The sequence below is a fragment of the Eleutherodactylus coqui genome, chromosome 2 (genome assembly GCF_035609145.1).
Source record: "Eleutherodactylus coqui strain aEleCoq1 chromosome 2, aEleCoq1.hap1, whole genome shotgun sequence".
NCBI lineage: Eukaryota > Metazoa > Chordata > Amphibia > Anura > Eleutherodactylidae > Eleutherodactylus > Eleutherodactylus coqui.
Window position 1 is genome coordinate 120,425,614 of NC_089838.1, and position 14,585 is coordinate 120,440,198.

The 14,585-nt window shown below is 41.2% G+C and overlaps 1 protein-coding gene across 1 annotated transcript in view; it reads left to right on the forward strand.

Moving 5' to 3' along the window:
* The window catches only part of LOC136610023 (dynein axonemal heavy chain 3-like), a 1,175,415-nt gene that overhangs the window by 633,104 nt on the left and 527,726 nt on the right, over positions 1–14,585 (forward strand). Inside the window, exons 42-45 of the mRNA XM_066589293.1 lie at positions 1,491–1,686; positions 2,884–3,522; positions 5,176–6,033; positions 6,881–6,978. Of these exons, the coding sequence (XP_066445390.1) occupies positions 1,491–1,686; positions 2,884–3,522; positions 5,176–6,033; positions 6,881–6,978 (1,791 nt within the window). The remainder of the gene's footprint in view (positions 1–1,490; positions 1,687–2,883; positions 3,523–5,175; positions 6,034–6,880; positions 6,979–14,585) is intronic.

Sequence of the window (14,585 nt, forward strand, 5' to 3'; positions counted from 1 at the left end):
CTGTATCCGTCCAAATCAGCTTTGGACATACAGCTGATTTCAAGTCAAAATCTGCACCAATGGTTCAGATTTTGACTCTGTTTTGATGCAGAAATGCTGTGGAATTTGCTGAAGACTTTTTTGCTGCAGAAACTCTGCAGCTTTTTTGCTCCAGGACAATGTATCCTTAAAATGCTGTACATTGTATAGAAGAACCATGTAATTGTTTATTGAAAAGATAGCTCTATATATGTCAGAATAAAAGATAACATGAAATGTCAGCACAGAACTAAGGCAGCAGCCTCCAAATAAGATTAATGCAAATGTCAATGAAAGGCTTAGTATACAAAATTTGCTATAAATATGTTTGGTGACATTAATTCTTAGATGTACTGGTATGAGTCATATATATATCTTGCACGCCATCTGCATATAGTAAACTCTGGACAGAATCCTGATTTATTATGTTGCAACATTCCTCTTTATTTTAAGTTTTGCACAAACACATCTGTGAATAAAGTATCTCATTTATTTACCACTATGTTAGATGCCAGTACAAAATGCCTATTAGAATATTTATGCCTTTCCACATTAACACAGAAAAGAAATCTGTATACTGAAGTTCAAGGGTAGTTTATAGGAATATGGTACTATACAACAATAACAACATAATAATAATAACAATACAGTAGTATTAATAATAGAAAGCCAAAATAAAACTGCATTTAGGCCTCATGCCCACGGCCGGGTCAGATTCCAACTGCGAAATCTCGCAGCGGAATCAGACCAGGTACGCCCAGAGACCCTATACTCACCTGTCCGGATCCGCCACGAGAGTGGCGGCCGGTGGGCCGGTGCGCATGTGCGGTGCAGAGCAGAGCATGATGCGCCAGCGCTGGGGTATGACGCAGATTCCTGCAATACTTCCGCTGTGCCCACAGTGCGGAGTATCAAGGAACGGATGGCTTCCATTGACTACAATGGAAGCCATCTGTGTGTTTTTTGGCACAAATTAGAACATGCTACGATTTTCCACCCGTGAGCAGCTGATTTCTGCTTGTGGGCAGGGAAGAATCATTTTACATAGCATGTCTATGAATGGACATTGCTGCAGAAATCATGGCAGGTGTCTGACCGCGATTTCTGCAGCGATAATCCATCCGTGGGCATTCGGCCTTCTTTTTTGCTTTGTGTAATATCTCCTTCACTATTCCTCCATCATGTTGTTCCATGTATAACACGATTTAACATTTTTTACTACATTATGCGTGAACTAGATAAATGCTTTTACTTAATTTTATTACACAGACACATAAGAGGAGTCTGACAGACTCACAAGCTATTTTCTGGGTCACTTATTCTTGCCACCTTCTTTTTTTGCTGTGGATGGCAGGAAATGTATCACTGTGGTTTTGAGTAGACCCCACAACAATTGTGAGAACTATGTCGAGCACAAGTTGCCAGATAGCAGTAGTTGGAGAAAAAACTTCTGCATTCATAATTTTTCCTAGTGTTTCAGCATGCTGAAAAGAAAACTGAGTGACGCAGAAATAATTTCTGTGCTTGTGGAAGAAGAGACCAATGACATGCAGTTCAGCAATGACAAATTCGATCCTGAGCCAAATGACAGTTTAGATGATCATGTGAATGCTGTGAGTGAATTCCCAGACAACCAAAGTGCTGAAAATATCCATGATGATCTGGAAGGTAACAGCACTGCACTGCTGGCTGCTGAAAATGCCTGCTATGTAGGGAAAGATGGCTTTCCATGGAGCAGAAATCCACCAGCGCCTGTAAAATGAGAAGACACCATATTATCAAGTTACAAAACAAATGTGTAAAGCTGCTACTTTTGAATATATTGGAGAGTCCAGTAGGTGCTTTTAATTTTTACATCCCAAGTGATATTATTGAAAAAAGTGTCTTATACACAAATTTGGAAGCAGAGAGAATTTATAAAGAAAAAAATTAATCGTTCGGGTGGCAAAAATAAGATTCAGTTGAAATTTGAGCTTTGATTGGACTGCTAATCACTGCAGGTCACATAAAAAGCAATTTCTCAAATGTCTGTATTCTGTGGAGCAAGAAATATGGTCCACCAATTTTCTGTCCTGTGATGAGTAAGGGAAGATTTGAAGACCTAATGAATTTTTTGAGATTTGATGACAAGTTGTCAAAAAGTGTTCAAAGGGCTACAGATGAATGTGTGCCTCTTTGTGAAAAATGGGAGCAGATAAATCACAATCTTCAAAAGTACTATCTTTTGGCGTGGCCTGCATGGACTTAATGGTGGATGTGAGTTAGATAGCTCTTCTGCCTAACCTGCTGCAGCAACTCACAGCAACACGAGTTACTCACAATTTCTTCTGTGGAAGTGCCGGAGAGGTTCCTGGCCACAGCCATGTCACAGAGGAAGCCAGGGAAGTCAGGTCCTAAGCGTCTGACTGACTTCTATCCAGCGTGTGGCAGCAAGGAGGAGAAGAAAATGGAGGATCCTGCACCTGTAAGAACTGGTAAGCGGGCTTCTCCTTGCCCTCCGCCCCTCACCAGACACAGCACATTAGGCACCCTCAGCTCTCACCCAGTGGGCAGCCATCACTGGAGATGCAGGAACAAGTTAAAGACAGCCTGGCCCATCACAGCACAGAAAGGGAGGGGGAGGGCTGCAGCAGCCTGTCACCATCTTCTCCCCCACAGTTGTTGTGTGATGAGGAAGGAACAGCAATCTCCCAAAGAGAGAGACCAGAAAAGAGGAAGCCCAGAAAAGAGCTGCCTATGCATAATAACACTAGTCAATCCTGGCTAGAAGATGGAGAAACTTTAGACCCTATATTAAACATAGAGTGCTCCAGCCAGGCTGCATCTGAGTTTTTTTAATAAGAGACATGGTGCTGGCACTGAGAGGTTCATTGAAAAGGGACCTCATAGAATTCAACACTAAAGTCAGCTCTGCTATATCATATCTGGGTGATAGAGTTGACCATCTTGAGAGCAAGACCTGTGAAATAACAAGCTCTCACAACGAGCTGATTGATGCTCATTACAAATTGAAGAAAGATTTTGAAACCTTGAAATGCAAAATGGTGGATCTAGAGGATCGTAACCAACATAATTATATCAAATTCAAAGGCATAACAGAGTCAAGGAGACCAGAAGATCTTAATAAATATGCTCAAGACCTTATGGAAGCTCTACTCCCAAACTCCAAACCAGAGGAACTCATTCTGTACAGAATTCACAGGCTTCCAAAACCTAAGAATGTTCCAGACAGAGCCCCTAGAGATGTTATTGCCAGAGTACATTTCTATCATATTAAGGAGGAAATGATGAAAATATGCAGGAATCGTACAGATCTCCCTCCTCCTTTTGATAACATCAAACTATTCTCCGATTTCTCACAATCCGCCATGGCTGCACGCAGAAAATTCTCTGCCATCACAGCTATTTTGAGAGAACAAAAAATCTTATACAAGTGGGGCTTTCCAACCAAGCTCATCATTAACAGGGAAGGTAATGTCAGTGTCATCACTTCCTTTGATGAAGGTAAATCCTTACTGGAGAAATGGAAAAAACTCCTCCGTAAATAACCAAAGATTGGTCCCACAAGCAATCTAATAAACCAAACAGAAAACCGACAACCTTTTGTTGAGAACTGTCTCTCTCCTGGTATCAAGTTACGGTTCTAGCTGTGTCGCTTCTGCTAAATGTTACTAATTCATCCACAGCAGGCTGAACTTTGTACACCCCCGATTTGACCTTTCAGTTTTGGGTCTCTGTTAGGCCCAAGTCCAGAAGGGTTCATTTTTGTTGTAATTACCCTATTTTAAAGAGGTTGATTACCCTGCTATGGAAAGTTTTTTCTACCTTTTCTATGTTGAACTATTTTTGGATAAGTCTGCAAAATACCCTCAATATTGTTATGCTGGTCTACCAAAAGAGTTCTGATCACTTTGAAAGCACAAGTAAGATTCTCTCATTGTTCCCACAAGCGATAAACTTTCACCATAAATGGAGTTGAACCTACTATCCTTAAATGTCAAGGGACTTAATTCACCTTTTAAGAGATCTGCTATGTGGAGAGAGGCTATTTTGTCTAAAACGGACATTCTTTGCGCTCAAGAGACTCACTTCGCCAAAGACAGAGCACCCTCTATTTCACACCCCAAGTTCTCAAGGATATTCACAGCTAATGCTCCTAAGAAGAAGGCGGGTGTTCTAATTGCTATTAAGAGCTCAGTGAACTTTCAGCTAGTAACGCAGGGTGTCAGACGGAGATGGTAGACTCTTGATTTCAGTTTGCAAGATAGAAGGCTTCCTCATGACTCTGGTCAATATATACGCTTCGAATTCGAGACAATTAAGTTTCCTGGCCAGGGTGATGAGGAAAATAAAGAAAGTACAGCAAGGAAATTTGATAGTGTTTGGGGACTTTAATCTCATAGCAGATGCCACTTTAGGTTCTAGTCATGCTGGTAGAAGTAGAGGCTCAACCCTATCCTCCTGGATCCACAAAGCAGAATTGTTTGACACTTTTAGATGCCAAAATGGAAACTCAAGAGAGTATTCATTTTACTCATGTCGTCATTAAACGTTTTCCATAATTGACATGTTTCTGGTGGATTTCCCTGTTCTTGGAAAAATGTTATATGCAAAAATTGGAGTGATCTTGGTCAGATCACAGCCCAATCTTACTCAAGTTAAGGGTGGGTCACCAGGTTCCAACTTTTGGGTGCTGGAGGAATAACACCTTCTTGATGAAACTCCCAAGATGACCAAAGATTGTCAAAGATGCGCTAGAGGAATATTTCTAACTTAACAACTCTCATGTCGTTCACATTATGGAATGCCTATAAATCTGTTATCAGAGGTTTAATGATACAACAGGGCTCCATATATAAGAGGGAAAAGAACAAACTTCTCAAAAACACCCTAGCTTAATTAGCGGTACTGGAAAGATCAATGCAATTCACCCCAACTCCCTCTCTCCATGACTCTCTTATGTAGACTAGACTTAAAATACATAATATCCTCTTAGACGAACATGAAAAAACTTAAAATCTCTTAAAACTAACTATTATACTAGTAATAATAAATGTGCATGTCTAATGGCAAACAGAGTCAAACAGGAAAGAATCAAAGCAAAAATCCCTTTTATAGTTGACCCAGTTTCAGGAAATAAGTTATCTAACCCAACAGCTATAGCTGAAGTATTTAGAGAATTTTATGAGTCCCTATACAATCTTAAAAGGGATCCTTCCCTCTCACAACCTACTAAAGAAGACATGAGTAATTTCTTGTCCTTCATCCATCTCCCAACACTTAAAGAAGAACATTTAGAAACTCTGAACTCTCCTATAACTTCCCAGGACGTTCTGCAAATTATAGACAAGTCTAAGAAGTACAAAGCCCCAGGTCCAGATGGGTTCACAAATGAATACTTTAAAATCTACAAAAACCAACTAGTGACCCATATGAGAAATCTATTTAATGAAGCAATGCTGAAAGGCTCTCTTCCCCCAGAAATGCTACAAGCAAACATCGTTACAATCCCCAAACCTGGCAAAGATACATCTTCTCCAGCAAATTTTAGGCCAATATCATTACTAAATAGTGATACAAAATTTTATGCAAAAATTCTAGCTCTGAGACTCATTGGAATAGTCCCTGACCTTATACATAGTGACCAAACAGGTTTTGTTAAAGGGCGGCAATCAGCGGACGCAACTAGACGATTAATAGACATTATGAATGAGCTGGAGGTCTCTTGGACGCCTTCTCTGCTTCTTACTTTGGACGCAGAGAAGGCATTTGACAGGATTAATGGGAGTTACGCGTTCTCAGTGTTGGGGAAGATGGGTTTTGAGGATAAAATTTTGGGAGCTATGCAAGCTCTTTATGGTGCCCCTTCTGCTCGGGTCCTTATTAATGGAGTTATCTCCAATTCCTTTAGGATAACAAACGGGACAAGGCAAGGTTGCCCGCTGTCACCCACTCTATTTGTTCTGACAATGGAACCCTTAGCAGAAGCTATTCTCATAAAGAACAACATAAGAGGTGTCCGCCTAGCATCCAGGCATCATAAAATTGGAATTTTTGCGGATGACATAGTTTTAATGTTAACTTCCCCTCTAGAGTCTCTCAGAGCAGTATCTGAACTTCTTCATTCTTTTGGGAAAATTTCTTATTATAAAAGCAACTCATCGAAGTCAAAAATATTAAGTATTAATATCCCCCCAAAGCTTATGCTTCAAATTAAAAAAGAATTTCCGTATGGATGGGACTTGAAAGATACCCAGTACTTAGGTGTAACAATTTCTTCCCCAATAAAAAATACAATGGATTTAAATGTAGTTTCCTTGATGGAAAGGGCACAGAGAAATCTTGAAGACTACAACAAAACATAATTTTCCTGGTTAGGGAGAATAGTGATTTATAAGATGATGGTTCTCCGAAAAATTCTTAAAATTTTTTCTAACAATTGCACTTAAATGCCCTACCAAACTACTTAAAAGTCTGCAAAAACAACTGATGACATTTGAGTGGGGAAATAAGAAACCTAGAGTTGCTGCAGCCATTATGTATAATCTCAGAAAAAGATGGAGGAATGGGGGTCCCTATCTTAGAAGCTTACTACAAAGCAAATGTAATCTTTCAGTTTAGAGCTTGGTGTATACCCCAGGAAGGGATTAGTTGGCCAAATATTGAACAGAGTGCAATAGAAAATAAATTCCTGAGGAACTTGCTACTTGGGTCGAAAGTAGATCCCAATCTTAAGAGTCCAGAAAAACCAGAGTCCCTCCAAAGCCAGAATTAGCCATTCTTCTGATAGAGATAGATAACATTCCCATCAAATATAGAAAGTTGGTATCTCATGGCTTTCTTTCGATAAAACTACTTCTAGCGAGGAAATCACAACAGATCCCTTCTCTGAACGAAATAACACAACTTCTCTCAGAACATTACGGGTATGAGAAAATATTTGCAATTAGGAATGAGAGAGTAAGTCAGTTTGTGCAAACGTGGAGTCCTTGGCCGCAATTCTTCAAATTAGTGAATCATGTCCCTTGATAAGCCCGAGAAAATAACTTTGACAGATCAAATTGTTACAATTAGGTTCCTGTTCCCAGGTTCACGAAGAAGATTTTATTCGAATTTAATGCATTTTGGTTAGGCTTAACACAATTACCTAAGGGTATAAAGTTAATTGAGCAGACTAATTCTTACTCCCCTTTTTCTTTCTCCTTTCTCCCAACTTCCAAGTCAGTTTCCACTCTATATTCCTCCCTTCCTTCTTTTTTTCTTGTCCCACTGCTTTTCAATTGTATTTCTAGTTAGATCATTATTTGAACTTAGAGAATTGCAGTATTTGAATGGGTATTACAAACATAGTCTATGTAAGGTTTTTGGTGACGCAGTAAAATGTCTTGTACCTGCAGATTATATTGATTCACTGTTGTGTCAATCCTGCTGATTCTCAATAAAAAATGTATTGAACATTAAAAGTACTATCTTTTAAGTGTAAATCTGACTACTGATGAACAATTGGTTCCTGTTGCCTTCACCAGTACATGAATTCAAAGCCAGCAAAATATGGAATAAATAACTTATAGATATGTGATTACAGTTACTTTTAGCTACTGAAAGGTTTACCCTACTTAAGCAAAGAAGGCAATGTGAGGGGAATAAATATTGATTTCAAATTGATGAATTAATTGGCAATAGGGTACTTTGGCACCCATTGAAATATTACCATGGACAATTTCTTTACATCAATGGAACTCGCTGACCACTTGCTAAATAATGGGCTAACACTGGTTGGCACAGTGCATCAAAAACAAGACTTTCATATCAAAGGAATTTCTTCCTAGCAAACATAGCATGTATGCAAAAAACTGTATAGAATAAATGTAAGAATAATGTGTGCTGTGAACTCTTCAGTTACAAGGAATTGGCAAAAATGTTTAAAGTTATCAGTGCAGTATTATTCAATAACACTAATTTCAATACATTGTGTAAGAAGAGAGGTTTATAATAAAGAGTTTCAAGAATAACATATAATGTTTGTTGATGATATTCCTAACCACTTAATTATGAAATAAGAGAAAGTAACAAGTAGTTAAGAAATGCGCAATATAGTGCTCAGAATTAACTGTGAGTCCAAAACACTCACATTGGGTTCTATGTGATTCAAAAACCTTTGGAGTTCCAGGGTTAAAGCATCTGTTTGCCTGATCTACACAATATTTGAGTTTTTAAGTTAATTTTGTTTCTAGAGCTATTATTCTGTCTTCTCAAAAAGTGGGAAAAATAATTTCTCGGCTATGGAGAGCTGTCTTTTGGTTAGCTGTCTCTTGCATACAAGTATACACAATCACGTCTCTGCTCTCATCTCTTTTCTCTTCTTCTATCTTCATGTCTGGCAATCTTTTTTGCATGATATTCTGTTTTATTCTGTACTGTGAATTGCATAAAGAATATCTTGTAGATCAGTATTTCGCAACTCCAGTTCTTAGGACCCCCAACGGATCCTCTTTTTAGGATATCCTATAGTAAGAACAGCTGTGGCAATTTCTGAGGCACTGACAATAATTACATCACCTGTGCAATACTGAGGAAATCCTGAAACGATGACCTGTTGGGGTGTCTTGAGGACTGGATTTTGGAAACACTGCCTTAGATAAACCATGCACAGAGATAGATTTGCTGTCTATTTGCAGCTACCCCTAGAGGGAATTTAGGAGCTTGCTGCATATTTCGATACATTGAACTCAATACTAGCAGCATACCATATTCTGCTAAGCTCATTATAATGGTGGCTGAAATTAGCCAGAATATTATCTTTTCCATCTATCTCTAAACTGCAGATTTGGAGCTGTGACTGCTATAAAAATATATAAAGAAATTATGAATGAGCATAACATTTTGAAGCTAAAATTGACATGATGAGAATAAGTGGACATTCACTTTAAGGTGCCTTTGGTTTTTTCCACTTTTGTATGGTTTTGAACTATGGGTATTTTGTTACAGACTGTATATTCAATACACTGTCTGACAAAGTTAGTAACTAATTTATAATATCTACTAGCTTGTTACCCACGACTTCATCCGCGTGGAATTTGTATTTTTTTAATCTAATCTGTGTTTTGCTGTATATTGAAACATAAAAAGTTGAAATAGTGAAAGGTAAATATAACTGCAATATGTTATGTCAGCATAGTTCTGTACACCGGGTTTTTGGTCTTGTCATCTTTTGTTATGATACAAAGGTTTTGTGGGCTATATAGATGTGAGCATGTCATATACAGTTGGTTTTGAGAAAAACATGTTTTTTTTCTAATTTTACACATGCTACCTTAAGTGTTTGCTCTTGAGCCTTATTGATCATCATTGCAAATGCTATTTTTAGAGGGATTCAGTTGCTAAAGATGAGACAGAACACCTGTGGGTGTGACAGGAAGTAAGATAAAAGTATCAGTTCCTGACACACTCGGGGGGGGGGGGGGAAGCTGTTTGCTAGCCAGAGAGAGAGAGAGAGGCTGCAGCAGCAGTATCAGGACTTGGAAACCTAAGGTCTGGTGCAGACCCGTCTCGACCCATCACATAGGTCTGACAGAGGAGGATGCCCTGTAGACACCCTGGGTGGGGGATAGTGATGGGACCCTGAGATTGTGTATGTCCCACAAGATGTTTGCTGTTATGTGAAATAAGGCTGGTGGAAGCCAGATGTTCAAAAGATCTGGGTCCCTAAAGCATTTATGCACATGGTACCCACCCAGCGAAGACGGCAGTCCAATAAGTGAGTAACCCCCAGGTTATATATACACATACATACACACACATAGGCAAAATTATTAGCTTTATGAGTTAGTCATAAACTATAAGGTGTCAGGCATGGTTGTAATAAGAATCCTTTGTAACTGATATGTGACAGTGATGATTGAAGGAACAAAAACTATAAGTGGAAAAATTGATTAATTATAATGAGGGACAGTTCGTGTTTACAGTAACAATGACAGATGTCAACATCAAATCTTCCAAAAATGCATAACTCAGTTGATGCTGACAGTTTGCAAATATGAGTTACAAAGTTGTTTGTCGATGATGACAATATTGATTGATGGGTGTCAAATAGTAATTCATTTTAAGAGTAATATGAATTTGGAATATATAATAATGGCAATTGATATGCATAGATACGGCTTAATTGGTTCTTCTTATTATTAATAATCGTTATTTATATAGTACCAGCATAATCTGCAGCACTTTACAATCAGAAAAGTAACACAAGTAAAATGACAAGTTATCAAATCAAATGAACATATAACGAAACAAAAGGAGAGAGGCTCCTGCCAATAAGAGCTTGCAATCTCATTAGAAACTTCTTGGGTTTCATTATGAGAAATTCTGTATATGTCCAAAGTAAAACAAATTAACGAAAAATTATGCAGTTGGGAGTACTTTTATAAATGGGCGATACAGCGGGTTTATGTGGGGTTTTTGCTGCCATATGGATCCAAACGTTACTATTATATTTTTTTCTTTCTGTATATTTATTCCTCAAATTCACCAAAAATGTGCACAAATGTTTTTAAATGTTAACCTGGTCACTCTTTTGGCAAATATCTGACCCACAAAATTCTACAGATAAATTTAATTACTGTATATACTCGAATATTAGCCGACCAGAGTATAAGGTGAGTCAATATGATTTACCACAAGAAACTGGTAAAACTTATTGGCTCGAGTATAAGCCGAGCTATACTGGGTAAAAAAAAACAAAAAACCTCCATAGTCAACTCCAAGTCAGCGTCTGTGTCCCTGGCGGTGGTGCGGAAAGCTGCTTTAATTTTTGTGTTCCTGAGGGTGGTGCGGAAAGCTGCTGGGATCCTCTCCGCTGTCGTCCCCCTCCATCCTTTCTGCTTGGCTCTGTCATCCCCCACCATCAGGCTGTGATTGGCTGTGAATGATCGAGTGCATGTAAGCTGCTTTAGAATTCTCCCCGCTGTCATCTCCCTCCTCGGCTTTCAAATTCCCCGCCGTCAGCGCTGTGGAAGTAAGTGCTGTCATTGGATCAAGAGCCGGCCAATCACAGCCGGCGCTCGATCATTCACAGCCAATCACAGCCTGATGGCGGGAGATGACAGAGCCGAGCAGAGAGGACGGCGTGGGATGACATCGGGGAGGATTCCAGCAGCTTGCCACACCACCACCTGGAACAAAGAAATTGAAGCAGCTTTCCGCACTGCCGCCGTGGACACAGACGCCGACTGGGGGGTAAGTATGGAGTTTTTGTTTTTTTTTAACCCTTCCCTGACTCGAATATAAGCCGAGCAGGGCTTTTTCAGCACAAAAAATTGTGCTGAAAAAGTTGGCTTATACTGGAGTATATACGGTATATATTTTCTGAATGTTTTTGTCATACAATTACTTGTAGCAAATAAAACAGATAGGTGTTAGTTCCTTTTTAATATGCTTAGCGTATTTGTTCTATCCCAACAAATACCACATCAATAACCTCGGCACAGCTCACTAGTTACACACAATGTACTACATAAATGTATAGCAGCAAGTACATCAATTTGATAATAAAAGGACCAGACAAGTGTACAAAATTGTGTAAATGAAATGCATTTTGAAGTCATGTGCATTTCCTTCACTACTGAAGGTCATTGCTGAACACATTTATATTCCTTAAGCTGGTCAAATTGTCAGGAGCATCTTATGAAAGAATGAAAAAAAGTAATAATATTCAAATAATTCTTGTCACCTATTCTTTTTTCTCCTTTGTCCATTAGTGTAACTATGGTAACACTTTGTGGGTCACTGAATATGTGAAAGTAAATATCATAAAATCAGTCTTGAAAAGAATTAAGATATATTTTATATTGCAGCTCCACCTTTTTACTACTTAAATTGACAGCTTGGAAACATTAGCACTAATGCACCTCACTCAGCTTATTGAGCACTTGTCAAATTAACAGGAGTAAGGACAGTTCTCACAGTTTTTCTGTTCTTACTGAAATCCTATGAGAATACATTCACGTTATTGTATATACAATAATGATCACGTACATGGAGCACCCGTTATATACATTATATTCATCTTTCACCTTCTCAGTAAAATGAGTACACACAGAACTGGATTCTCATTGACTCTACTTTAATAATTAGAGATGAGCGAGCGCACTTGTCCGAGCTTGATGCTCGTTCGAGTATTAGGGTGTTCGAGATGCTCGTTACTCGAGACGAGCACCACGCGATGTTCGAGTTACTTTCACTTTCATCTCTGAGACATTAGCGCGCTTTTCTGGCCAATAGAAAGACATGGAAGGCATTACAACTATCTCCTGTGACGTTCCAGCCCTATACCACCCCTCTGCAGTGAGTGACTGGGGAGATCAGGTGTCACCCGAGTATATAAATCGGCCCCTCCCGCGGCTCGCCACAGATGCATTCTGACAGAGATCAGGGACAGTGCAGCTGATGCTGCTGCTGCTATAGGGAGAGCATTAGGAGTTATATTAGGCTTCAAGAACCCCAACGGTCCTTCTTAGGGCGACATCTGACCGTGTGCAGTACTGTTGAGGCTGCTGTGAGCAGTGTTGCACTTTTTTTTTTTTTTGTATATCGGGCGTGCAGAGCATTGCGTCCTCAGTCTGCAGTCATTGTACAGAGTATAGGGCCAGTACTGGTGAGGCAGGGACAGTGGTACAGGGAAAGAGATATACAGGCTATATAGGCAGTGGGCTTTTTCAAAAAAATTGGGGAAAGATAGTATATTTGGGCTGCCTGTGACCGTCTTCAGTGTACTGCGTGTCTGCTGGGGGTAGTAGTCCTAATTAATACGTAGCTAAGCGTTACAGCAGGCTTGACTGCTTCTGCGCTGTGAATTCCACTAGCTGAGTCATACGCACCTACGTCACAGTGCCTGTATATCTGGCGTGCAGAGCATTGCGTCCTCAGTCTGCAGTCATTGTACAGAGTATAGGGCCAGTACTGGTGAGGCAGGGACAGTGGTACAGGGAAAGAGATATACAGGCTATATAGGCAGTGGGCTTTTTCAAAAAAATTGGGGAAAGATAGTATATTTGGGCTGCCTGTGACCGTCTTCAGTGTACTGCGTGTCTGCTGGGGGTAGTAGTCCTAATTAATACGCAGCTAAGCGTTACAGCAGGCTTGACTGCTTCTGCGCTGTGAATTCCACTAGCTGAGTCATACGCACCTACGTCACAGTGCAGGCGTGCGCAAAATTGTTTGCTGGCTCTGCTGTCTCCGTTACATCACCGCCGTCATCCCGCCAGAGGGAAACAGTATACATAATATACGCTGCCAGTGCCTACAGTATCTGTCTGCTGTACCAGCTCTGCATTTAAAATAATAGAAGCAAAATACTTAGGGCCTACTAGTGGCCTTTGGCCACTTGACTGCGTCTGCGCTGTGAATTCCACTAGCTGAGTCATACGCACCTACGTCACAGTGCAGGCGTGCGCAAAATTGTTTGCTGGCTCTGCTGTGCGTTCCGTAAGTGAAGTCAGCCTCCAACCACAGGCCAATAAGCGGCACATTTAATTACAGCGTTCTGTTTCTGCTCTACTCGTAATACACCATGCTGAGGGGTAGGGGTAGGCCTAGAGGACGTGGACGCGGGCGAGGACGCGGGGGTCAGGGTGTGGGCACAGGCCGAGCTCCTGATCCAGGTGTATCGCAGCCGACTGCTGCGGGATTAGGAGGCAAATTTCAGGGGTCCCCAGATTCATCTCACAATTAATGGGTCCACGCGGTAGACCTTTATTAGAAAATGAGCAGTGTGCGCAGGTCCTGTCGTGGATGGCAGAAAGTGCATCCAGCAATCTATCGACCACACAGACTTCTATGCCGTCCACTGCTGCAACTCTGAATCCTCTGGCTGCTGCTCCTCCTTCCTCCCAGCCTCCTCACTCCATTACAATGACACATTCTGAGGAGCAGGCAGACTCCCAGGAACTGTTCTCGGGCCCCTGCCCAGAATGGGCAGCAATGGTTCCTCTCCCACCGCAGGAGTTTGTCGTGACCGATGCCCAACCTTTGGAAAGTTCCCAACCTGGTTTGCTAAGCCTACTGAGGACAGGTCTTCAGAGCGGGAGGCAAGTGTAGCAGCAGGGCAGGTTGGAAGAGGCAGTGCGGTGGCCAGGGGTAGAGGCAGGGCCAGACCGAATAATCCACCAACTGTTTCCCAAAGCGCCCCCTCGCGCCATGCCACCCTGCAGAGGCCGAGGTGCTCAAAGGTCTGGCAATTTTTCACTGAGAGTGCACACGACCGACGAACTGTGGTGTGCAAGGTTTGTCGCGCCAAGATCAGCCGGGGAGCCACCACCACCAGCCTCACCACCACCAGCATGCGCAGGCATATAATGGCCAAGCACCCCACAAGGTTGGACGAAGGCCGTTCACCGCGTCCGGTTTGCACCACTGCCTCTCCCCCTGTGCCCCAACCTGCCACTGAGATCCAACCCCCCTCTCAGGACACAGGCACTACCGTCTCCCAGCCTGCACCCACACCCTCATCTTCGCTGTCCTCAGCCCCATCCAGCAATGTCTCTCAGCGCAGCGTCCAGCCGTCGCTAGCG